The sequence below is a fragment of the Malus domestica genome, chromosome 03 (genome assembly GCF_042453785.1).
Source record: "Malus domestica chromosome 03, GDT2T_hap1".
NCBI lineage: Eukaryota > Viridiplantae > Streptophyta > Magnoliopsida > Rosales > Rosaceae > Malus > Malus domestica.
Window position 1 is genome coordinate 28,167,431 of NC_091663.1, and position 19,662 is coordinate 28,187,092.

The 19,662-nt window shown below is 37.6% G+C and overlaps 1 protein-coding gene across 1 annotated transcript; it reads left to right on the plus strand.

Annotated features, from left to right (window-relative positions):
- Positions 1-1,609: 1,609 nt before the first annotated feature.
- LOC103429152 (uncharacterized) lies at positions 1,610-11,581 on the plus strand. Its single transcript, XM_008367298.4, has 16 exons — positions 1,610-1,784; positions 1,953-2,093; positions 2,890-2,981; positions 3,832-3,928; positions 4,489-4,532; positions 5,003-5,091; positions 5,650-5,741; positions 5,832-5,978; positions 6,389-6,536; positions 6,622-6,698; positions 9,424-9,495; positions 9,909-9,956; positions 10,041-10,168; positions 10,273-10,432; positions 10,630-10,840; positions 11,308-11,581. Exons 1-16 carry the CDS (start codon positions 1,686-1,688, stop codon positions 11,355-11,357), a joined length of 1,695 nt encoding a protein of 564 aa, XP_008365520.3. The 5' UTR covers positions 1,610-1,685; the 3' UTR covers positions 11,358-11,581.
- Positions 11,582-19,662: the final 8,081 nt, after the last annotated feature.

Here is a 19,662-nt window from a genome sequence, read left to right on the forward strand (position 1 = left end):
ACTTCACACCAGATATCATTCACTCTAAAAGTTTTTCTTCTCTTTTGACTTCCGCCTATATTGTCGGCTTAATTTTAAATGGGCCCTTTCAATTTAAAAAAGAAAATCAATCCATAGAAGATGTTCGTTGACATCAAATTGTCTCAGTTTAATTACACAATATCACACGTAAGTTTCTCTTTACATGATATTATATTATTGGCGCGAGATCTTACCATATCAATGAATTCGCTCCTTACAAATTGCTCTCGACACAAGATTGACACTCTTTGATAAGAGAAATATGAGACCAACTATCATAAACGGTGTGATTTTTTATTTTTTTTAATAATAAAAAAGTGATGTTATAGTAGTATTGTTTTTCACCTGTAGTTGAGTGAGAAGTTTTTCATTGGCGAAGCAAATTCAAAATAAATTATTATGGATAGCTTATTATGATAACTTATTGTGAGGTAACTTACTTACTGTAGTACAAATAATATCAAAGGAAAACTAACGAAAAGTCTAAAAAAACTTCTCTTTTAACGAAAAACCCTTTTTAAATGTATAGTGAATAGTGCCAATTGAAGGGAAAATTATGATTTTTTGTTAAAAATGAACAGTACTGGAAATATTTAGAGTATAAAAAGAATTACCCTATACAAGTTGTCCAAAAAAAGTTTGGGTTTAGAGCAAGTCCGGCGGGGACAAAATGTCCCAGCCCTCAGTCCAAAAAACAACCTGGCCCTCAGTCCATTTGCTCCAGCCCGTGGAGTTGCCTGGCACCCAGCCCATGCCAGGCAACAGCCCAGCACGTTTTGGACTGACCAAATAGCTGGCCTGTTTCTCGGGCGCGTGCAACACAAGCGCGCAAGGTGCGAGTGGGTTTCAGGCATTTCTGAAAATGTGTCAGCCCACTTGGGCTCAGCGACGTGGCGTTATGATAGCCGTTGGATTTCCAACGGCTAGTGTTTCTAGACCGTTGGATTTCCAACGGTAAAAAAAAATTTTAATTTTACTTTTAAACTGGACCGTCCGATCAAAGATCAACGGTCCAGATTAATTAACTTAATTAAAATTTATTAAAAAATACAGAAAATTAAAATTTTTTTTTTCTATAGTTTATCTGATGAGTTTATGTAATTTTATTTTAGTGTGTTTTTTTTAAGTTTATTTGATGAGTATGTAATTTTATTTCAGTGTAATTTTATTGGTTAAAAATCATATCCGAAATAAACTTAAAAAAAAAAAAAACACACCAAATAAATGCGCTGGGTGCCAACGCATTTTTTTAGGGATGGAGATGCTTTGGTCTGTTACTGTTCATTGAGGTCTATTACTGTTCACTTGAGTGGATAAATGCGCTTGATACTGGCACAAAGTCCTTAGGGGTGGACTTGCTCTTACACTCATCGGGTTTGTCTTTTTGTCCAACCCAAGAAACACGAGTAGCGGTGGGAAATGATTACTGGGGAGTGGGGACGGATATCTGCGGTTACGTTTAAATGAATACCGACATAACTCTTTAGCTTTTAGCCGTTGAGTAATTTCTTAAACAGTTAACGACGTGCCGTTTTTGCCCAGTTGATGAAATTTTTGCTTCAGTCGCAGTAAATAAATAAAAAAAGGGGTTCCATTCGAATTTTGCTACGAACGAAAAGCAACACACTTCGGATTTCGTTCGTTTTCTGAGAAAAACGAAAAAAATGGGCGATTGGGAATTACATCTGAGAACCCTTTCAAGCAGTGCCAGAGACTCCAATGTCGCAAACGATCCCGCTTCCGACTCCTCTCTTCTCCAATCCGTCAGTCCCTCTCTCTCTCTGCATCTCATCATTTCCCTAACTTTCTGTTTGTTTCCCGTGAAAATAATTGAAAAGCAGGGAAACCCAGAAATGAGCTTAATTTTCTTTTCATTTTTCTGATTAAGGGGGAAAAATTGGTTCTTTTTTGTTTGATTAAATGTTGAGCAGGTGAAGAAGCTGTATGAATTGTGTAAAGCTGAGAATTCAGAGGATTTGGTGGCGAGAGTTTACACGCAGATTAACAAGCTCTTTCAGCGCTCGGTGGCTTCGCTGTCTCAATCTCGAACCTCCATTGGCCTTCTACTGCTGGTTCGTTTTTTGGTCCCATTCGGATTTTGAGTCGTATTTTTGTTGCATTGCTATCCTAATTTTGTTTATTATTCACTTAGCTCTATGTTGTTAACTGCAAATTTCGCTATTTTGTTCCGTTTTGTTTAATTGCTGAGAAAGGATTAGGAAAATAAAACAAATGTTGAGCATTATCAACTTATCAAACAGTGTTTTTAGAACTTGTGGGATGGAAAATGGTATATGGGATGTTTACAAAAGTCACAATATAGATTATCCCGGGAATCCTCTTTAACAACTGATTGGAGCGAGCGCACTTTCTAAGTAACATTCTATAGTTGTTTGGGCCAAATCGCAAGAAATGGCACTCGGCAGAGCATTTATTTGATGCTTAAGGTTTCAACTCCATTTAAGTCTTTGACTTTTGTATGCGTAAGCATTCAGTATGATTTGTTTTGGAAGTAAACTGCGAGTGCTTTTTACCGGGTTACCTAAGGTCTGAGCTTTCCCTTGCAGAATGAGAACTGAATGCTTGTTCTCTAGGGCATGTGCTTTTAACGTGATGGATTTTCTGAAGCAGTTTCATAGTTTAAGGAGGGGGGGGGGGAGTTAAGATGTAAAAGGGAGTCTCTTCTTTCGGTGTCTAATAGATTTTGGTTTTTTGAAAGAGTGTATGAAAGGCATATAGTTGAAAAATAATTTTATGAAATTTAATGCTGTAAACTAGCTAAGTTGTATTTTCTGTTAGTGTAATAGCTAATTCAGTTTTCCAATCTATTAGTTTTTTTTATTGATATAACCCCTGATTTTCTATCAGGCCATTCTTCAATTTTACCTTGACTTTGGGGAGATGGTTCTACATGATGCTGACCCCAGTCTCAGGACATTTTTCCGTTCATGTTTGAGCCGGTGAGTGATGTATTTCATTTGAGATTAGTGTCTAGGCTGATTAAAAGTATATGATATTGTGTGCCATTTGGGTTTTTTTTTTATCCATATTGATATATACCTAGTCATTAGTTGTGTGATATGGAAAGTTACTTAGCATTTGCTTGGTTTTTACCATAGGAAAAGAAGAGAAATTATGGCAAGATTAATGTGCAACGTATGTTATTCTGTAGTTAAAGATGAAATGGAAGTGAGGAAGATTTTTATTTGTTACTTAAGTTGTTTTAAACTCCCCAAACCATGAAACCTGAGGCCCAAGTCTATTTTAAGATCCAATGGTCAATTTACGAGGAAGATGAACTGAAAAATGACGTACTTTTTATTGGTTAACAGAAGTATGACGCACTTTGCTCACCTTGTCCTCCTTTATAAAAACCTTGATCATCTTGTTTTTTTCATGTCAGTTTTGATGGTCAACATGTTCTTAACTGTATACTCTATACATGGACTCATGCCAGACTTGTCCAAAATTTTATTACTATCTATCAGCTTAAATGTTAAATCAGACATAAGCCATGGTGTCTTATCAAAGGATATTGTAGGTTGCTTTATGAAATCAACAACAAGAAGCAATTATATTGACCTGGAAATTATTCTCTAGATTCTTTTGTACGTTGAAGAGAAAGTTACAAATGTTAAACTTCAAAAAGATGGGCTAACTAAGTTTCATTTGCACTACTTGCCATTTTGTGTTGGAATAAGCATTTGTTTTTTTGCTTATATTCTTACATTTTTTTTCATTCTTCTTATATCAAATCTAACTACAAATATGATGGCCATCACATGTCAAATTTTTCTAATCTGGTTGCAGTGAGTTTGCAGATCCTGTTGTCGCAGAATCAACCCTTGAATTTCTGAACGTCAACAAGAAAAAGCTTTTAACTTCTTTCCCTACCTTACTGCCTCAAGTATGACCGATATTCTCAGGGTTTTCTGTTTATGATAAAAATTGTTATGTAGTATACCTATTAGAAATGTACGACATAAGTCTTTATTTTGATATTGTGCAAAGGTTGTGGAGGTACTTAGCAATTGTGGTGGTGTTTTCATGTACTGCAATACACACATTCACTTGTAAATTACAAAGAATGTCAGTGAACATGCTGTCTGAGTTAAAATACTGCTTCTACATTTGAAAGCCACAAAATTGAACAGTTGGACCATGCTCATTAATTGTGATGTTATCTGTGGAATGCAAGACTATTGTGTATTTGTACTTGTTTAGCTTCATAGATCTTTTAAGTTCTTGCTGCTTGACAATGTTCTCATCCTTGTGAAGCTCTCAAATATCCGAAGGAATTAAAACAAAATCAGACCCATTGTGGTCAAATATTTCATCTTGAATTTTATATGCTTTTGTTCCCTTCTTGCTTTTTTTTTTTGTTCTTTTATGCTTTTGCAGGATCCGACCATAATATTTCTTTCAATAGCTGGATATGTATCTCTAACCTTAACAACTTCTATGCAGTTCTTTCCCTTGATGTTAAAGTTGATTGCATGGAATGGGGAAAAGTGAGTTCTACAGCAATTATAATTTGACTTAGGGCTCATGTTCAAAGATGTATATACATACATATGATGTTTCTATGTTGTCAGTTCTGAACACACACACACACACACACACACACACACTGTGACACATGTACGTACATATGATGTTTCTAAGTTGTCAGTTCTGAACTTCTGATGGTAAGCTGAAGACACACACGCACACACACACGTACGTACATACATATGATGTTCTAAGTTGTCAGTTCTGAACTTCTGATGGTACAACTGAAGATAGACACACACACACTCACGTACGTACATATGATGTTTCTAAGTTGTCAGTTCTGAACTTCTGATGGTACAGCTGAAGATAGACACTTGTGGATATGCACATTACAAAGATTTTTTTTATGTTTCTATTGTCATTTAGCTTTAAAGAAAATTGATGAATTTTATTTTAATGAATGTCCACTTCGTTGTTTTCCCTGCAGGTTAGAAAAGTCATATATGAAAGTTTTTCCAGGGTTGATTTCGCCTGGGTCATTTCTTCCATTATTTCCAGCTTTGGTAGACTTGCCAAGTAAGCATGATTATTCAGTTCACCTTTGTCCTCCGTTTTCACCATATTTCTTTGATGTCACATTGTCTCTTGGCTTCTTTTACCTTATAAGGCTTTTACTATGTTGCATGTATATGTGTTTTTCATCTGTTGTTTCTGTTATGTGTGGAGTTAATTGATTCTAGATCCTTATCTTTAAAATATTTCTTGTATATAACTGATCTGAAATATTTATCTAGCCATCATATAAAATTTATAAGTTGTTAAGCTGATATGTCAAGTGCAAAGTCTGAGCATTCAGCTTATGCCTTACCACTTTTGAACAGACTGTCATTATGCTGAAAAGAAAAGGGTGAAATAATGGGCTTATTAATTTTTCTGTTTTTTCCGAACTGAGTTCTTTTATTTCAAATTTGTTACTCTTTTTGTTTTTTTTCAAAATATAAAAACTATTGGTTCATGGTAGCCCAGTAATTTGGGCTTGGCTGGGTGTGCTTTTAAGCCTTTTTTCAATTGGTTTTTCTTAGTTTCCTCTTAAAGTAGCCTGAGATTTATCATTTTTTGTTTCAACTGTGGTAGTTTTGGTAGTGGCATTGGAGAAGGTTGAAAAGAGCTCGGGATCGTTAGTTGGAAACAGCATTGCATCAATGCAGAAGAGTTCGGCTCCCGAGGTTATTTTTTAGACGTTTGAAAATTACACGTGTTAACCTAAAAGTTCAGAAACCATGCAATCAAAGATGTGCGTTGATATGTTGATGCAGATGCTGCTCGCTCTTATGGATGAAGCATATACTGGTTCAACAATAGGAGATGGAGGGGGAGACTCAGAATCAGAGGACAGCAGTTCAATTGATGTTGCTGATCCTCTGTTCCTTGACCTTCTAAAGGATGAAAATGATGGCATTGCTGTAAGGATATTGTTTCTGAATCTCAATTTCCATTTGCATATCCTAATGTAGAACTGTTTTCCTTTTAAGTTATATAAAAGTAATGTTTCACTTACTTGTATTCCTCTTCTTTCTTTTCTTTTGATGTGTCCTTTTTATCATTTCAACCGAATGCAAATGCAAGACAACATAAAACCATTGTTTTCTTGTAATTACAAGTAATTAAGTAGAGATGTGGACTTACTGGTAAACATTTTTTTGTTCCTTTTAAGCATGACTTTAATGTATATGTTTCGGACCACCGACAATTTTCCAAATCAAGATTTGAGCATGTTTCTACAAATGGTTGGGTAGCATTATGTTATGACAAAATTTATTTCAAATTGAACACTGGGAAAATATACTGAGATTTTATTTATGTTGTATTGCAGGAACGCCATTGGACCTCTCCTGCGATGGCTGCAACTTTACAGGCTGTAATTAATACTCCCCAATCTAATAGGCTGAAAAATATACTACGCATGACACCACGGTTTCTTGATGTGTATTTTGCTATAGCACTGCGTGATGTCAATAATTGTATGTGATATAGCTCTTATCCTACATTAGAGTTTGGTATAAACTCTTTTGTTTCTAAAAAGTTATTTTCTCTATTTTATTCCAGCTTTGGTCTGTGCATTGATACCTCTACTCATGTCCAGAAATGCCACAATATTTCCTGACAGAAGTTTTTCTTATGAGGTATGCATTTAAATATATTTTATGTTTTCTTTTGCTGAGGTTTTTGATGTAGTGCCTTATTGGCTTCCTAGACAGAAAACTATGGGAGATTGACTAGATGGTGGAATCTAAAAGAAGAAAAACAAGCCATTTTCAAAGAGAAAGTAATCACCCAGTGTGTGTGGGATAGAGAGGGGGAAGCTAGCCAAATGTGGGATTCCATGGCTAGTTGTATCCGAAAAGTAGCAAAAGAGGTATTAGGAGAGTCCAAGGGCTTTGCCCCACACCAAAAGGAATCTTGGTGGTGGAATGAAGAGGTACAAACAAAGGTGAAGGCTAAGAAGGAATGTTGTAAAGCCTTATACAAGGATAGGACTGATGAAAATGATGAAAGGTATAGAACAGCGAAGCAAGAGGCGAAGAAAGCTGTGAGAGAAGCTAAGTTAGCGGCTTACGACGATATGTATAAACGACTAGATACCAAAGAAGGAGAGTTGGATATCTATAAACTAGCTAGAGCAAGGGAAAAGAAGACAAGGGACCTAAACCAAGTGAGGTGCATCAAGGATGAGGATGGAAAGGTTCTTGCTACAGAGAACGCGGTTAAAGACAGATGGAGAGGTTATTTTCATAATCTTTTCAATGAAGGACATGAAAGGAGTGCTTCTTTAGGGGAGTTGAGTAACTCAGAAGAGTGCAGAAACTACTCTTTTTATCGTCGAATTCGGAAGGAAGAAGTGGTTGTAGCTTTGAAGAAGATGAAGCATAGAAAAGCAATAGGCCCAGACGATATACCAATCGAAGTGTGGAAAGTTTTGGGAGAGACAGGTATAACATGGCTCACTGACCTTTTCAATAGGATTTTGAAAACGAAGAAGATGCCAAATGAGTGGCGAACGAGCACTTTGGTGCCTATCTACAAGAATAAGGGCGACGTACAAAATTGCATGAACTATAGGGGTATTAAGCTAATGAGTCATACAATGAAGCTCTGGGAGAGAGTCATTGAGCATAGATTGAGGAAAAAGACACGGGTTTTGGACAACCAATTCGGGTTCATGCCAGGGCGCTCAACCATGGAGACAATCTATCTCTTACGAAGATTGATGGAAAGATATAGAGATGGGAAAAAGGATTTACACATGGTCTTTATAGATTTGGAAAAAGCGTATGATAGGGTTCCAAGAGACATTCTTTGGAGGATTTTAGAGAAGAAAGGAGTACGAGTAACATATATCCAAGCTATAAAGGATATGTATGAAGGAGCAAAGACTGCCGTAAGAACTCATGAAGGACAAACTGAAAGCTTTCCCATAACTGTAGGATTACATCAAGGCTCATCCTTAAGTCCTTACCTTTTTGCGTTAGTAATGGATGAGTTAACAGGACATATTCAAGATGATATTCCTTGGTGTATGCTTTTCGCAGACGATACAGTGTTGATAGATGAAACTCAGGAAGGGGTAAATGCAAAGCTTAACCTTTGGAGAGAAGTGTTGGAATCTAAAGGTCTTCGCCTAAGCCGATCAAAGACAGAATATATGGAGTGCAAGTTCAGTGCAAATGGAGGTCAAAACGAGTTAGGGGTGAGGATTGGAGATCAAGAAATACCAAAGAGCGACCGTTTTCGTTACCTAGGATCTATCTTGCAAAAGAACGGAGAATTAGATGGAGATCTCAACCATAGAATACAAGCTGGATGGATGAAGTGGAAGAGTGCATCCGGCATGTTGTGTGACCGCCGTATGCCACTGAAGCTTAAGGGAAAATTTTATAGGATGGCAACAAGGCCAGCGATGTTGTATGGCACAGAATGTTGGGCGGTGAAGCATCAACACGTACACAAAATGGGTGTGGCGGAGATGAGGATGCTTCGTGGGATGTGTGGGCACACGAGAAAGGATAAGATTGGGAATGAGGATATCCGAGGTAAAGTAGGAGTAGCCGAAATTGAAGGAAAGATGAGAGAAAATCGGTTCCGGTGATTTGGACATGTGCAAAGAAGGCCTACTGACGCTCCGGTTCGAAGATGTGACTACGGGACAAAGGTTCAGGGCCGAAGGGGTAGAGGAAGACCTAGGAAAACTTTGGAAGAGACTCTAAGAAAAGACTTAGAGTACTTGGATCTAACGGAGGACATGACACAAAACCGAGCGCAATGGCGTTCTAGGATTCATATAGCCGACCCCACTTAGTGGGAAAAGACTTTGTTGTTGTTGTTGTTGTTGTTGTGGAAGTGGACCACTCTTCACGTGCACTTCATTTGATTTGATATTGTCAAAAGATCATTCTCCAGCATCACACCAACACCCTTAGTGATCTCATTTTCTTTGATCTCGGGTTACAGTTTAGTTAGGGACTCGGGGGTCACATGAAATACAGTAATTGTTGGTCTGGATTTGGGGATCAAATGTGATGATTGGAGACTATTTCTTGCTTTTCAATATCCTTGGTTCCTGGTACCCTAGTATATATTGGTGTTACATTTTGTCTATACTCATTTTCACTATAATTAATATCTGTTGGTATCTTTTGTGCAAAAAATTCGTGTCCATGTCCTGCAAGATAAGATGCTTTTCGAATTATGAAATGTGTGAAAGTAATCGTGATCAGTTCATATAATGAAATATTATTTATAGCTATATATCATAAGTGTTTCTGGTGAACTTTAAAGTCTGATTGACCATCTTGTCATCCTTTGTCATGAGTGGATAATCTTATTTCTAAATTTTTTTCATTTCTGTAGGTTCGTAAGAGGCTATTAGAATTCATGCTTGCCGCATTTCAGCGCTCTCCAGATTTTATTGCACTTTTGAAGGTACTGTCCAAAAACATTTTGCCTCTAGGATCTTTATTGTACTCTTTATTTCAGCTGTGTATGTTTTAAAATCCATTAGAAACAGTTGGTGGCACGGTTCTCAAGGTATGTGATTAGAAATTCTTAGTAAGGTAAGTGGTTAGAAATTCTTGGTAAGGTATGTGATTGGAAATTCTTAATAGAAAAGAGAAATGCACGAGTTTGAGCAGACAGGAGGTTGAAGGAATGGATTTTGGTTATTGGGGGTCTTGGTTCATTCCTTTAATGGTTTAAAGGGAAAAGTAGCCGAAGTGCAATATCCAACTTGTTACTTACCTAGTAGAAGACTCATGTTTAATTTTATTAATATCTAGTCGTCAGATCTTTTCTGTTCTTCATTGAAAGAGTTTACAATGTGATTTCGATCTTTGCAGAAGCCTATAATGGACAGGCTAGGGGAAGCTTATGACAGCCCAGAAAAGGTCAGTTGATCACTTCACTGTGTGTTGAAGCTTGTTTGTGTAGTAGTTTGTGTCTTAGTATGTTACAGTTTTCTTTTCCTATAGACAGAGTTGGCATTACAATTGTGCTGGGCCATTGGAGAGCATGGTGGGGGTGGACGATCTCACAAAGATGAAGCTCGCGAGCTTTTTGAGAGTTTAGAGCTACTCTTGTATGAAAACCTTTCATCTAGGTAAGAAATAAACCAGCAGTTTGATTTGTGTCTCATTTACGTCCTTAGCAATGTCGACTAAATGTCTGCTGACTTTTCTATTTTCCTTTTATTTTCTTGTGAAGTCGTCTAGGCCTGGGACAGGAATCAACCTTTAGCTCTGATAATCAAACTTACCGAAAGTCATCACAATCAAGGCTTCTATGCTTTGTTGTTACAGCCATTGCAAAGTTGGCCACCATCCACCGTGAATTGCTGCCTAGGGCACATTTTTCCTTGGGCAAGGTTTGGCTTTCAGATTTGACCATAAGTCTAGCTATTTTCCTTGCTAGAATAATGTGTGGTTTTTCAGTTACAATTTTCTTAAGAGAAAATTTAGCTCCTATGTGTCATAGTGAGATTGGTGGAGTTATGTAGAAGTATATTATGCTGTCAAAATTATCTCAGCAGCTCACGTTCACTAAATTGTTTTGTATCCCCAGGTAGCTCGCTCTCGAATATCAGATGAGAGGGTCTGGAGACGGGCTCGTGATTATTTGGGCTTAATGACAGAACCTGCAATTTCCTTGTCTGTATTGGGGCCTTCCCGGCCTTCAAATGGACAAATGCAGAACCGCGGTACTGTCAAGTGGAGTGATGGTGCATCAAAGATGATTGCACATGTTCCATTTTATATTCTTGGTGAACAAGAAGGTCAGGATCCTTATCGAAACCCTTTCTTTTTTTTTTCTTTTTTCCTGGCCGAATATTCTTATTTGAACCTGTTTTACTAAAACTCTGAAATAGTTGCACGCGTCCTTAAACATGTCCTCTCCGAGCATTGAACTTAGGTCAACATGTCAATTGATCTGCACCATCACATGCCGTTGCCTTTTGAAAATGATTTTTCTTATTTATATTCCCAATACTCACTTAGTGGGATGTGGCTTTGTAGTTGTTGACGTTGTTGGGCTAGGATTATGAACGTATAAAATAGAGATGGTAAACAACACGCGGAAAATGAATGAGTGCGTGGTTACACTGCCTATGAAATTTGGTTACTCTGGTTCCATTACGCTATACTTTTACCAAGTGCTGATTAAGTACAACATATACTTCAATGCAATTATGCTATGTTTTGCAGAGATCCGTTCCTAAATTCGAACTTCGCCTTCTTGCAGGTCCACCCTTCCATGATTTTTTGTTCTCGGATATTCTTCCAAGAAGATGATGAATGGCGGCGGATCTTTTTCAGGGTGTATGTACTTTGTAATTTCTGTAAGAAATCTTAATTTACAGATTGTATTCGTTCTTTGTTCTCAAGATAGTAGTTCTAGTTTGTACATTGCTTTTGTACAATATGGTTCTATGAATGTGTAAACTTTGTTAGCCACTCTGCTTATAGCTAATTGCTTATATTATTTTTTTGAAAATAGTTAAAAAAACCGTTTCTTATTTTATGATTTCCATTTTTTTTTGTTTGTCCGTAAATTTATTGCAAGCACTTGAAATCATTGGAAGACGTAAGGCCTGTTTGGTGGGAGGATAGGATGGGTTATTTCCAATTAAATTGGAGTTGTAGCTCAGCCAATATTTGGTGAATTGGCTACAAATCTAAAATAAGGGAAAATATGATGGGTTATGTAACCCGACCACACACATAGGCCATATAACCCATCGCTGCCAATCTAATCATGTTCGTAAGGTTTAATCTCATTCAGCCCACGAAATGGGCAGGGTGCAATTGTTGCACTATACTATTTTGGATTGGCCTAACTTCAGATACTAAGTTGGATTTGCTTAGAATAGATTAAACTTGACGGACTTAGTGAACTGTTCAGTGCTTGTTAGATTTATTATTAATTCTACTTTTTTTTCCCTCCAAAATACTCTTCCTCTCTCAAAACCTCCTTCTTTTTCAACCTCTTTCTCTCTGTCTCACGCTCTGCCTTCCTCCTTTTTCTCCAATTAAATTCTATATCTTTCCTGCAAAACGCATAATCGAGCTTGGTTGTTGGGATTTTTGTTGGGTGGGCATGGAAGCCCAATGGGTGAGCTTGGTTGGCCGAGATCTTTACGATTTTGAGTCTGAGCTTGTCGAAGTGGGGCTTTGTGCTTGCAGCAGTCGTCGTTGAAGTGGGGATTTGGGTCACTTTTGGCTGTCGTTGCGCTTGTTGCTGCGCTCCTCTATTGCGATGGGAATGTCGACGTTCTTTAAAAAATTCCGTCTTTTGGGGATTTGGGTTTCAACGGCGATGCAGGTTAGCCGTTGATTGTCTACTTGTTGGAAGGCTACAAGGACGATGCGAAGCAGACTAGAAACCTGGATGAGCTTGAGGCGAGGCGAGGCGAGGCGAAGCAAAGCAAGTGTAGGAGACAATATTAGCATCCTCCTTTTCAGGGGGTCTTAGCAAGATCCCCTAGCGAAGCGCCCGCAAGTCTGACTTAGTCTCATTAAACTTAGCTCCTTCTTGCACCAAACACGGACTAGGAGTCGTAGTTAGTCAAGTGAAACTTAAGGAAGCCAAACAAACACGCCCTAAGGGTTTGTTTGGAAATCTTTTAAAATGGCTAAAAGTAATTTTGTTGAAAATATTTTTATAACAAATCCTTGGTAAAAACACAAGTGAATATTGAAAAAGCACTTGAAGTGCTTTTTGGAAGAAACACATAACTGATGTTTCAAGAAGCACTTCAACTGCTTTAGAACCCAAAAATATTTTCTCTAAAAGCGCTTCGAGTCATTTTAAAAGCACTTCTAAAAAAGTCCCAACTAGTTCATTAATAAGTAATGCTAGAACAATCACATTTGTGGATCACGTTGATCTTTAGTACGTATACTTGTGAGTCTCGCCTTTATTCGAGATGTGGTCTATATGTGCTGCGTGATAGTTTAGTGTTTACTGTACCCATGTGAAGTGTTGCTTTGTGATTTTGTGGGATATACAACCCATTAAAAAGAAGAATTGGATCAAAATGACTAAGAGCACAACTCTTCTAAGGATCTAATCGACTGAAAACATTAAGAAAATTGCTTTTGGACGAAGCATACATCCTGGGAACGCCACTCTCGGATGGATTGAAAATCCTGGGAAGTTAGAGAATAGTGAGACTGAAAATGCTTACGCACTTGACAAAGAACAAGCCCCTTCTTTCCCCATCCTATGAAATACTACATGACGAGACAATCAATCTCTTGAGAATATTTCTAAGGAAAGTCCTGATAGTTGTCAGTTTTGTTTAGGATGAAAGCAATGGAGAAAGAAATTAACACGCTTGATAAGAAACATACATTAAACATGGTTTTATCGCTGAAAGGAAACAAAACGGTGATATACAGATGGTTATTCAGTATCAAACATAAGGTTGATGAATTGATACAACAACACAAGCAGGACTTGTGAAAAATGGGTACACTGACAAAAAGTGAAAAACATCTTTTATGTGAAGAACGTTTTTCTTCACGACGACCTCTTGTTGCTAATTTTGATGTGAAGAACATTTTTCTTCATGGTGATCTCGATGAAAAGTGACTATCTTGATCATTTATGTTGATGGCATGATTCTTACGTCTAATGATGATGAAGAAATACATAAACTGAAAGGAATACATGAAAATCGAGTTTGAGATCAAGGATGTCGGAGGACTCACATATTTTTGGAAAATAGGGTGAGTTTGTTGATAGAAATATGAACTTGAGTAACATGTATGCTTGATTACAAATTCACAGATTCACTAATTGTTTGAACCATCACTTAAAAGAATATTACGACCAAGTTCTGGCTAATTAAGAACAGTACAAAATGTATGGTGGGAGGGTGATTTATTTGTCACATACAGGACAAAACATTGCATATGTCATAAGTGTGTAAGTTAGTTCATGCATTTGCCTACTAAAGAACACATGAATCTTGTGGTTAGAATTTTTTTTATACTTGAAATCAGCTCCAAGTGAGGCTCGTGTTTCAAAGCATTGTTATTTGAATGTGGACGATACACTGATGTTGATTGGACAAGGAATAGAACTCATAAAAAAAATTTATATCTAGTTACTTTATGTTTATTGAGAGTAATACGGTAATTAAGATTGCGATCAACTAACAAATATTCTAACAAAGATTGTGTAAAACAAAGGGTTTACAACACAATTGATAATTCGGCCCTGAAGACATAAATTATCAACATAACTAAACCTAACGCTCAAACATACAATCTCATAAATCGTTAACTTTACTTCGTATATAAATATTCTTCTTCTATTGAGAAATATTGTTGAAAGAAAATTAAATAAGTTTCTTGGCATGGTAAATGTTACGTGTGAATTTATCTATTTTCATAATCTTTAGTACACAAAATAGTAAAATATAAGTACATAAAGTAGAATATAAATTGTGTGAGGTGCACAATACAATATTAAACTTTATTAATTCCATGTTAGACGTACTTCTTTCGAAAATGAGGTTATAGCAATACGTAGTGAGTCCAGCCGGCCCAGATTAGTCATTGGGGAGCACTTCTTGGCCTCAAGCCTGTTATTGGCTATTTTATTCAAATTAATAAATAATTAAATATGAATACATTATATTTAGTTTTCTAGTAATTTTTTTAAGAAGATAAATTCCTTATTTCTCAAGATATTTGTATTTGGATTGACCAAGCTTGATGAGGAATCAAGTTTGACGGTCATTCTTAAAGATATCAAGGCTACTAATGTGTTGCTTGATGAAATTTTAATCCAAATATGTCTAACTTTGGAATGGCCAAACTTGATGTAGGAGTTAAAACCCACATAAGCACCTATATTGCTAGAACATTGTGAGTCTCTATATTTTAACTTATCTTCTTATATTTGTCCTTCCAATATAGTTGTATTACTGCATATATGTACAACTATTGTATTGATGTGAACTTTCAATTAAGAGAAAAATACCCTACTTTTGTAAGGTATTTTCTTAAGCTAAACAATTTCATAATTTCATGATTTAATTTGGAGTGAATATATGGCACTGGAATATACAATTCGAGGTTATTTGACCAATAAACAAATGTTTATAGCTTTGGAATTGTTGTATTAGAGGTCATTAGTGAGAAGGATTGAAGTCAGTAGACAAACGAAAAGACTTTTATATTCTTGATTGGGTAACTTCCTAATTGGAAATCTATTTTGATTTTGTTGAAAGTTCTCTTGTTTTTTTTAAAGGTAAATAACTTAGTGTGCTTTTATTCGTTTCATGTTTTAAGGCACATGTACTAAAATCTGACGGGGATTTGATGAACCTAGTGGATCTAAGGTTGGGATCAAACTTCAAAGAAAGAGATGACTGTTACAATCAATGTGGCTCTTCATTACTCTAATGCTACTTCAAAACTTAGGCCCATCATGCCTTTATTTGTGAGCATGCTTGAAGGCATGGCAACTGTTCAAGAGTTTATCTCAGACCCAAATCCCTCATCAAGTAATGAGATGGATGCAAGGATGAAGAAATGTTTTCAATCCTATTCATATCGCCGAGACACTAGAAAAGAGAGAAAATGACATAGTGTTTGATAGATTATCAACATAACTAAACCTAACGCTCAAACATACAAGCTCATAAATCATTAACTTTACCTATATAAACTTTCTTTTTTCTGTTTAGAAATATTATTGAAAGAAAAGTTAATTGTTTCTCAGCATGGTAATATTTATGTGTGAATTCATCTATTTCCATAATCTTTAGTACATCAAATAGTACAATACAAGCACATAAGTAGATTACAAATTGTATGATGTGCACAATACAACATTAAACTTATTAATTTCATTTTCAAGGTACCATTTTCAAAAAAATGAGGTTATAGCAGTACATAGTGGGTTGGACCAGCCCAAATTAGTCATAAGTGAGCACATTTCAGGCTCTAGCCCGGCTATCTTATTTAACTTAATAGATAATTAAATATTAATATATTGTATTTAGTTTTCTAGTACTTTTTTTAGAGACGATAAATTCCTTATTTCCCAAAGACATCTGATTTTGGATTGGCCAAGATTAGTGAGGAATCAAGTTTGAAGGCTGTTTATACCATATTTAGGGCCTCCGTATTTAGATCTCGTATAAATACTCGGAGGACTTAAATGTAATTATATAATAAAGGAAGGAGCAAATATATAATAAGCGAGGAGCCCTTATTCTATAAAAGGACTTATCACCCTCACAATTAGGAGAGACCAATTTCTTAGGCCATGGAAAGGGTCTCTCACCCTCAGAAGCTCTCTCCATCTCTCTCCCTCACAAACAGATAAATACATAATCAGTGTGGACGTAGCCCAAACCTTGGGGTGAACCACGATACATCTTGTGTTATTTACATTTCTTACAGATTCACGGTCGGATTTACGTTGTTCCAAGACCTCGGGTTTTGTGCATCAACATTTGGTGCCGTCTGTGGGAAACAATACGAAAAGTTATGTCGGTTCTCTCTCAATTTTTCACCTCCACTGTGAATCTGCAAGAACCATAAAAATTTCAGATTTCCATGGCTGCTCAAAGCTGTTGCTCAAAAATTCAGATGAGCCAACTTTCTTTTCATATGCTCAAAGCCTGAAATTGGATCTCCGTGGTCTTTACAGAAATTTGCAAATTACCTCTTCCCAATTTTGTACCCTATTCATGTCCAACACAACCGTAACACAATCCCTCAGAAACCCATCTGCCTAGAATTCCAGAAAGGTCTCATAGCTCCGCCCCACAAAATCCTCGTGGAGACCCTGCCCTTTGATTCTTCTAAATAGGCGAGCTTGATTCGTGTACAGTGATGGTGGTGGCCCAGATAAAGTCGGGTTGGGTTTGGCAACCCAGATCCCGTAGCGACGCCAGATCTACGACACGTCCTTCGTAGCCTTCCACGTTGTCGAGCTCCTCTCTTCCACCCGTTTCTCCCATAAGAAGATCGCCTAGGAAAGTGAGAGAACTCTTCCGTTGTCACTCTATTTGGTTCAAATCTATCTTGTCTCTCTTAGTCGGCGTAGCCAAGGAGTTCGCTGACGAGCTCGGGTTTTTCAGATCCGCCATAAACGGCGCTAAAGACACCGTCGCCGATTTTATGGGCGTCCTAATCGGCTCACTGTTGCTTTATTTTGTCAAGTATGTGACTCGACCTGAGAAGGAGACAAGTCAGATTAGAGAAGTTTCGATGATTTCAAAAGGTGCTGCTTGTTCTGGCTTTGATTGCTTTTTTTGTTTGGCCGAGGAACGCCGGGTTGAAGCAGTTGGCAAACGCAGTGCTGAGGAAGGAGCTGCAGAATCCGTCATAACCGTTGGCTCCCCACGACCACCACGTCAGCACAAAGCTGCTCTGCCATCTGCAAAGGACATCCCTCGGATCTCCATTCACTACTTTCGTCTCCACCTTAACATCCTGATAGAGGTCCCTGCACGTTTTCTTGGCCTTCTGCATCACGCAGTCCGCCACATCAACACGTCTTCTTGGACCAACTCGAGTACTTCTCTGGTGGGATCTCGATTGCAAGTGGGAAGGTAAATATCCCAAAACTGTGGCAACAAAACAACTGAACCTGCATTCGCCACCGGATCCTCCATTCCTATTTACCCTTCCGTTTTTCGATGGCGACTCCCATCGAGTCTCTCCTCTCCATTGTCGGGTCGGTCTCCACCAACTCCACCAAGAAACGGGTTCGGATCTTCTGTGATGAAATTCCCGCCGTCCTCAGCAACTTCGAAATTGGTACTGAGTCTGTACTACCATTGATAGATATAATCTTTCAAACATTGTACATTTACGATGATCGTGGGTCAAGGAAAACTGTTGATGACATCATTACAAAAGGTTTACAAGAGGTTTCCTTTATGAAAAGTTTTGCGGCAGCCTTTGTTCAGGTCATAGAAAAACAAGCGAAGTTGCAATCACATGTTGGCTATGATAGACTTCCTCAGTGGTCATGCCTTTTATTGAGTAAGAGTAAGTTTGCCACAGTCTCAAAGAATGCATTGTGGCCGTCGGTCCTACGGCGATTGTGGCTGTCGTCACCTCGGAGAAGATAGTCGTCTCCAATTGAGGTGATTACTGCGCTGTGCTTTGGCGTGAAGAATGGCGCCGTTCGAGTGGGCCAAGGAGAAGGCCCAGATTTGGGACACCGACGGCCAGGAAAGCCATGGGGAAACAGAGAACTTGAGTGCCATCTGCACTTTGCAAAGTAAAAGCAAAAGTAAAGCAAAAAAATAAAAAAAATAAAAAAAGGAGAAAAGAAAAGCAGTGGGAACAGAAAAGCAAAAAGAAAAAAGGAAAAAGAGAAGTGAGAATGGATGGGCACGACAAAAGCAAGTGGGTTTGCAAGCAAAAGATACCTTACAAAACAAGGTGGACAGAGAATGAGCGGGGAGATCAAGAAAAGCATCAAGAAAAGCAGAAAGCAAAAGCAAGGAATAAACACCCCACTAGAATGATGTGGTTTACTTTCCTTATTTTTGAATGATGTAATTTATTTTTCGTATCTTTAAGAGATATCTGTATAAACCCTATCAGAGGGTAATAAAAAAAATGGCAAAGCCCAAAATAAATGGGTTGGAATGTTGTGTAGAGGGCGCAGACCCATAAGCCCAAAATAGCTCAAACCAGGTGATCAAAAGTATGCCCAATACTTTAAAATTATTCGGCAACCTGCCGCTATTACCACAAACCAGGTGATCAAAAGTACGCCTAGTACTTCAAATTATACATGAGCATTACTCATGTCAATCATACATAAACATGCATGAACATTACTCATGTTAATCATACATAAACATTTATGAGCATTACTCATTCAATCATACATAAACATTCTTGAGTATCACTCATATCAACATTCATGAGCATCACTCATGTCAAAATCAATGAGCATCACTCATAACAATCGACATAAACATTCATGAGCATCACTCATGTCAATCAGCTTCAAAAGCTTCATTTACAAAAGCTCAAGCTTCAAAAGCTTCATTTACAGAGCTCCAGCTTCAAAAGCTTCATTTACAGAGCTCCAGCTTCAAAAGCTTCATCTACAAAAGCTCTAGCTTCAAAAGCTTCATCACTCATGTTAATCAGCTTTAAAAGCTTCATTTACAAAAGCTCCAGCTTCAAAAGCTTCATTTACAGAGCTCCAGCTTCAAAAGTTTCATTTACAAAAGCTCTAGCTTCAAAAGCTTCATTTACAGAGCTCCAGCTTCAAAAGTTTCATTTACAAAAGCTCTAGCTTCAAAAGCTTTATTTACAGAGCTCTAGCTTCAAAAGCTTCATTTACAGAGCTCCAGCCTCAAAGCTTCACTTGCAAAGCTTCACCTACAAAGCTTCAGTGCAGGGTATAGAAATACCGCCTCCGAAAAACCGTTACTTCGGCCCATACATGGATTCAATATGAAGTTTCCAGCCAACATACTCTATTGACTGAAGACTTGGGGGACTACACTATACACTATATATTGGGCCTCAACTGGGCCTCATGAAAAATACTTGGGGGACTTAGCCCATTATTTATGTATTGAGGAGCGAGCCCTTATTC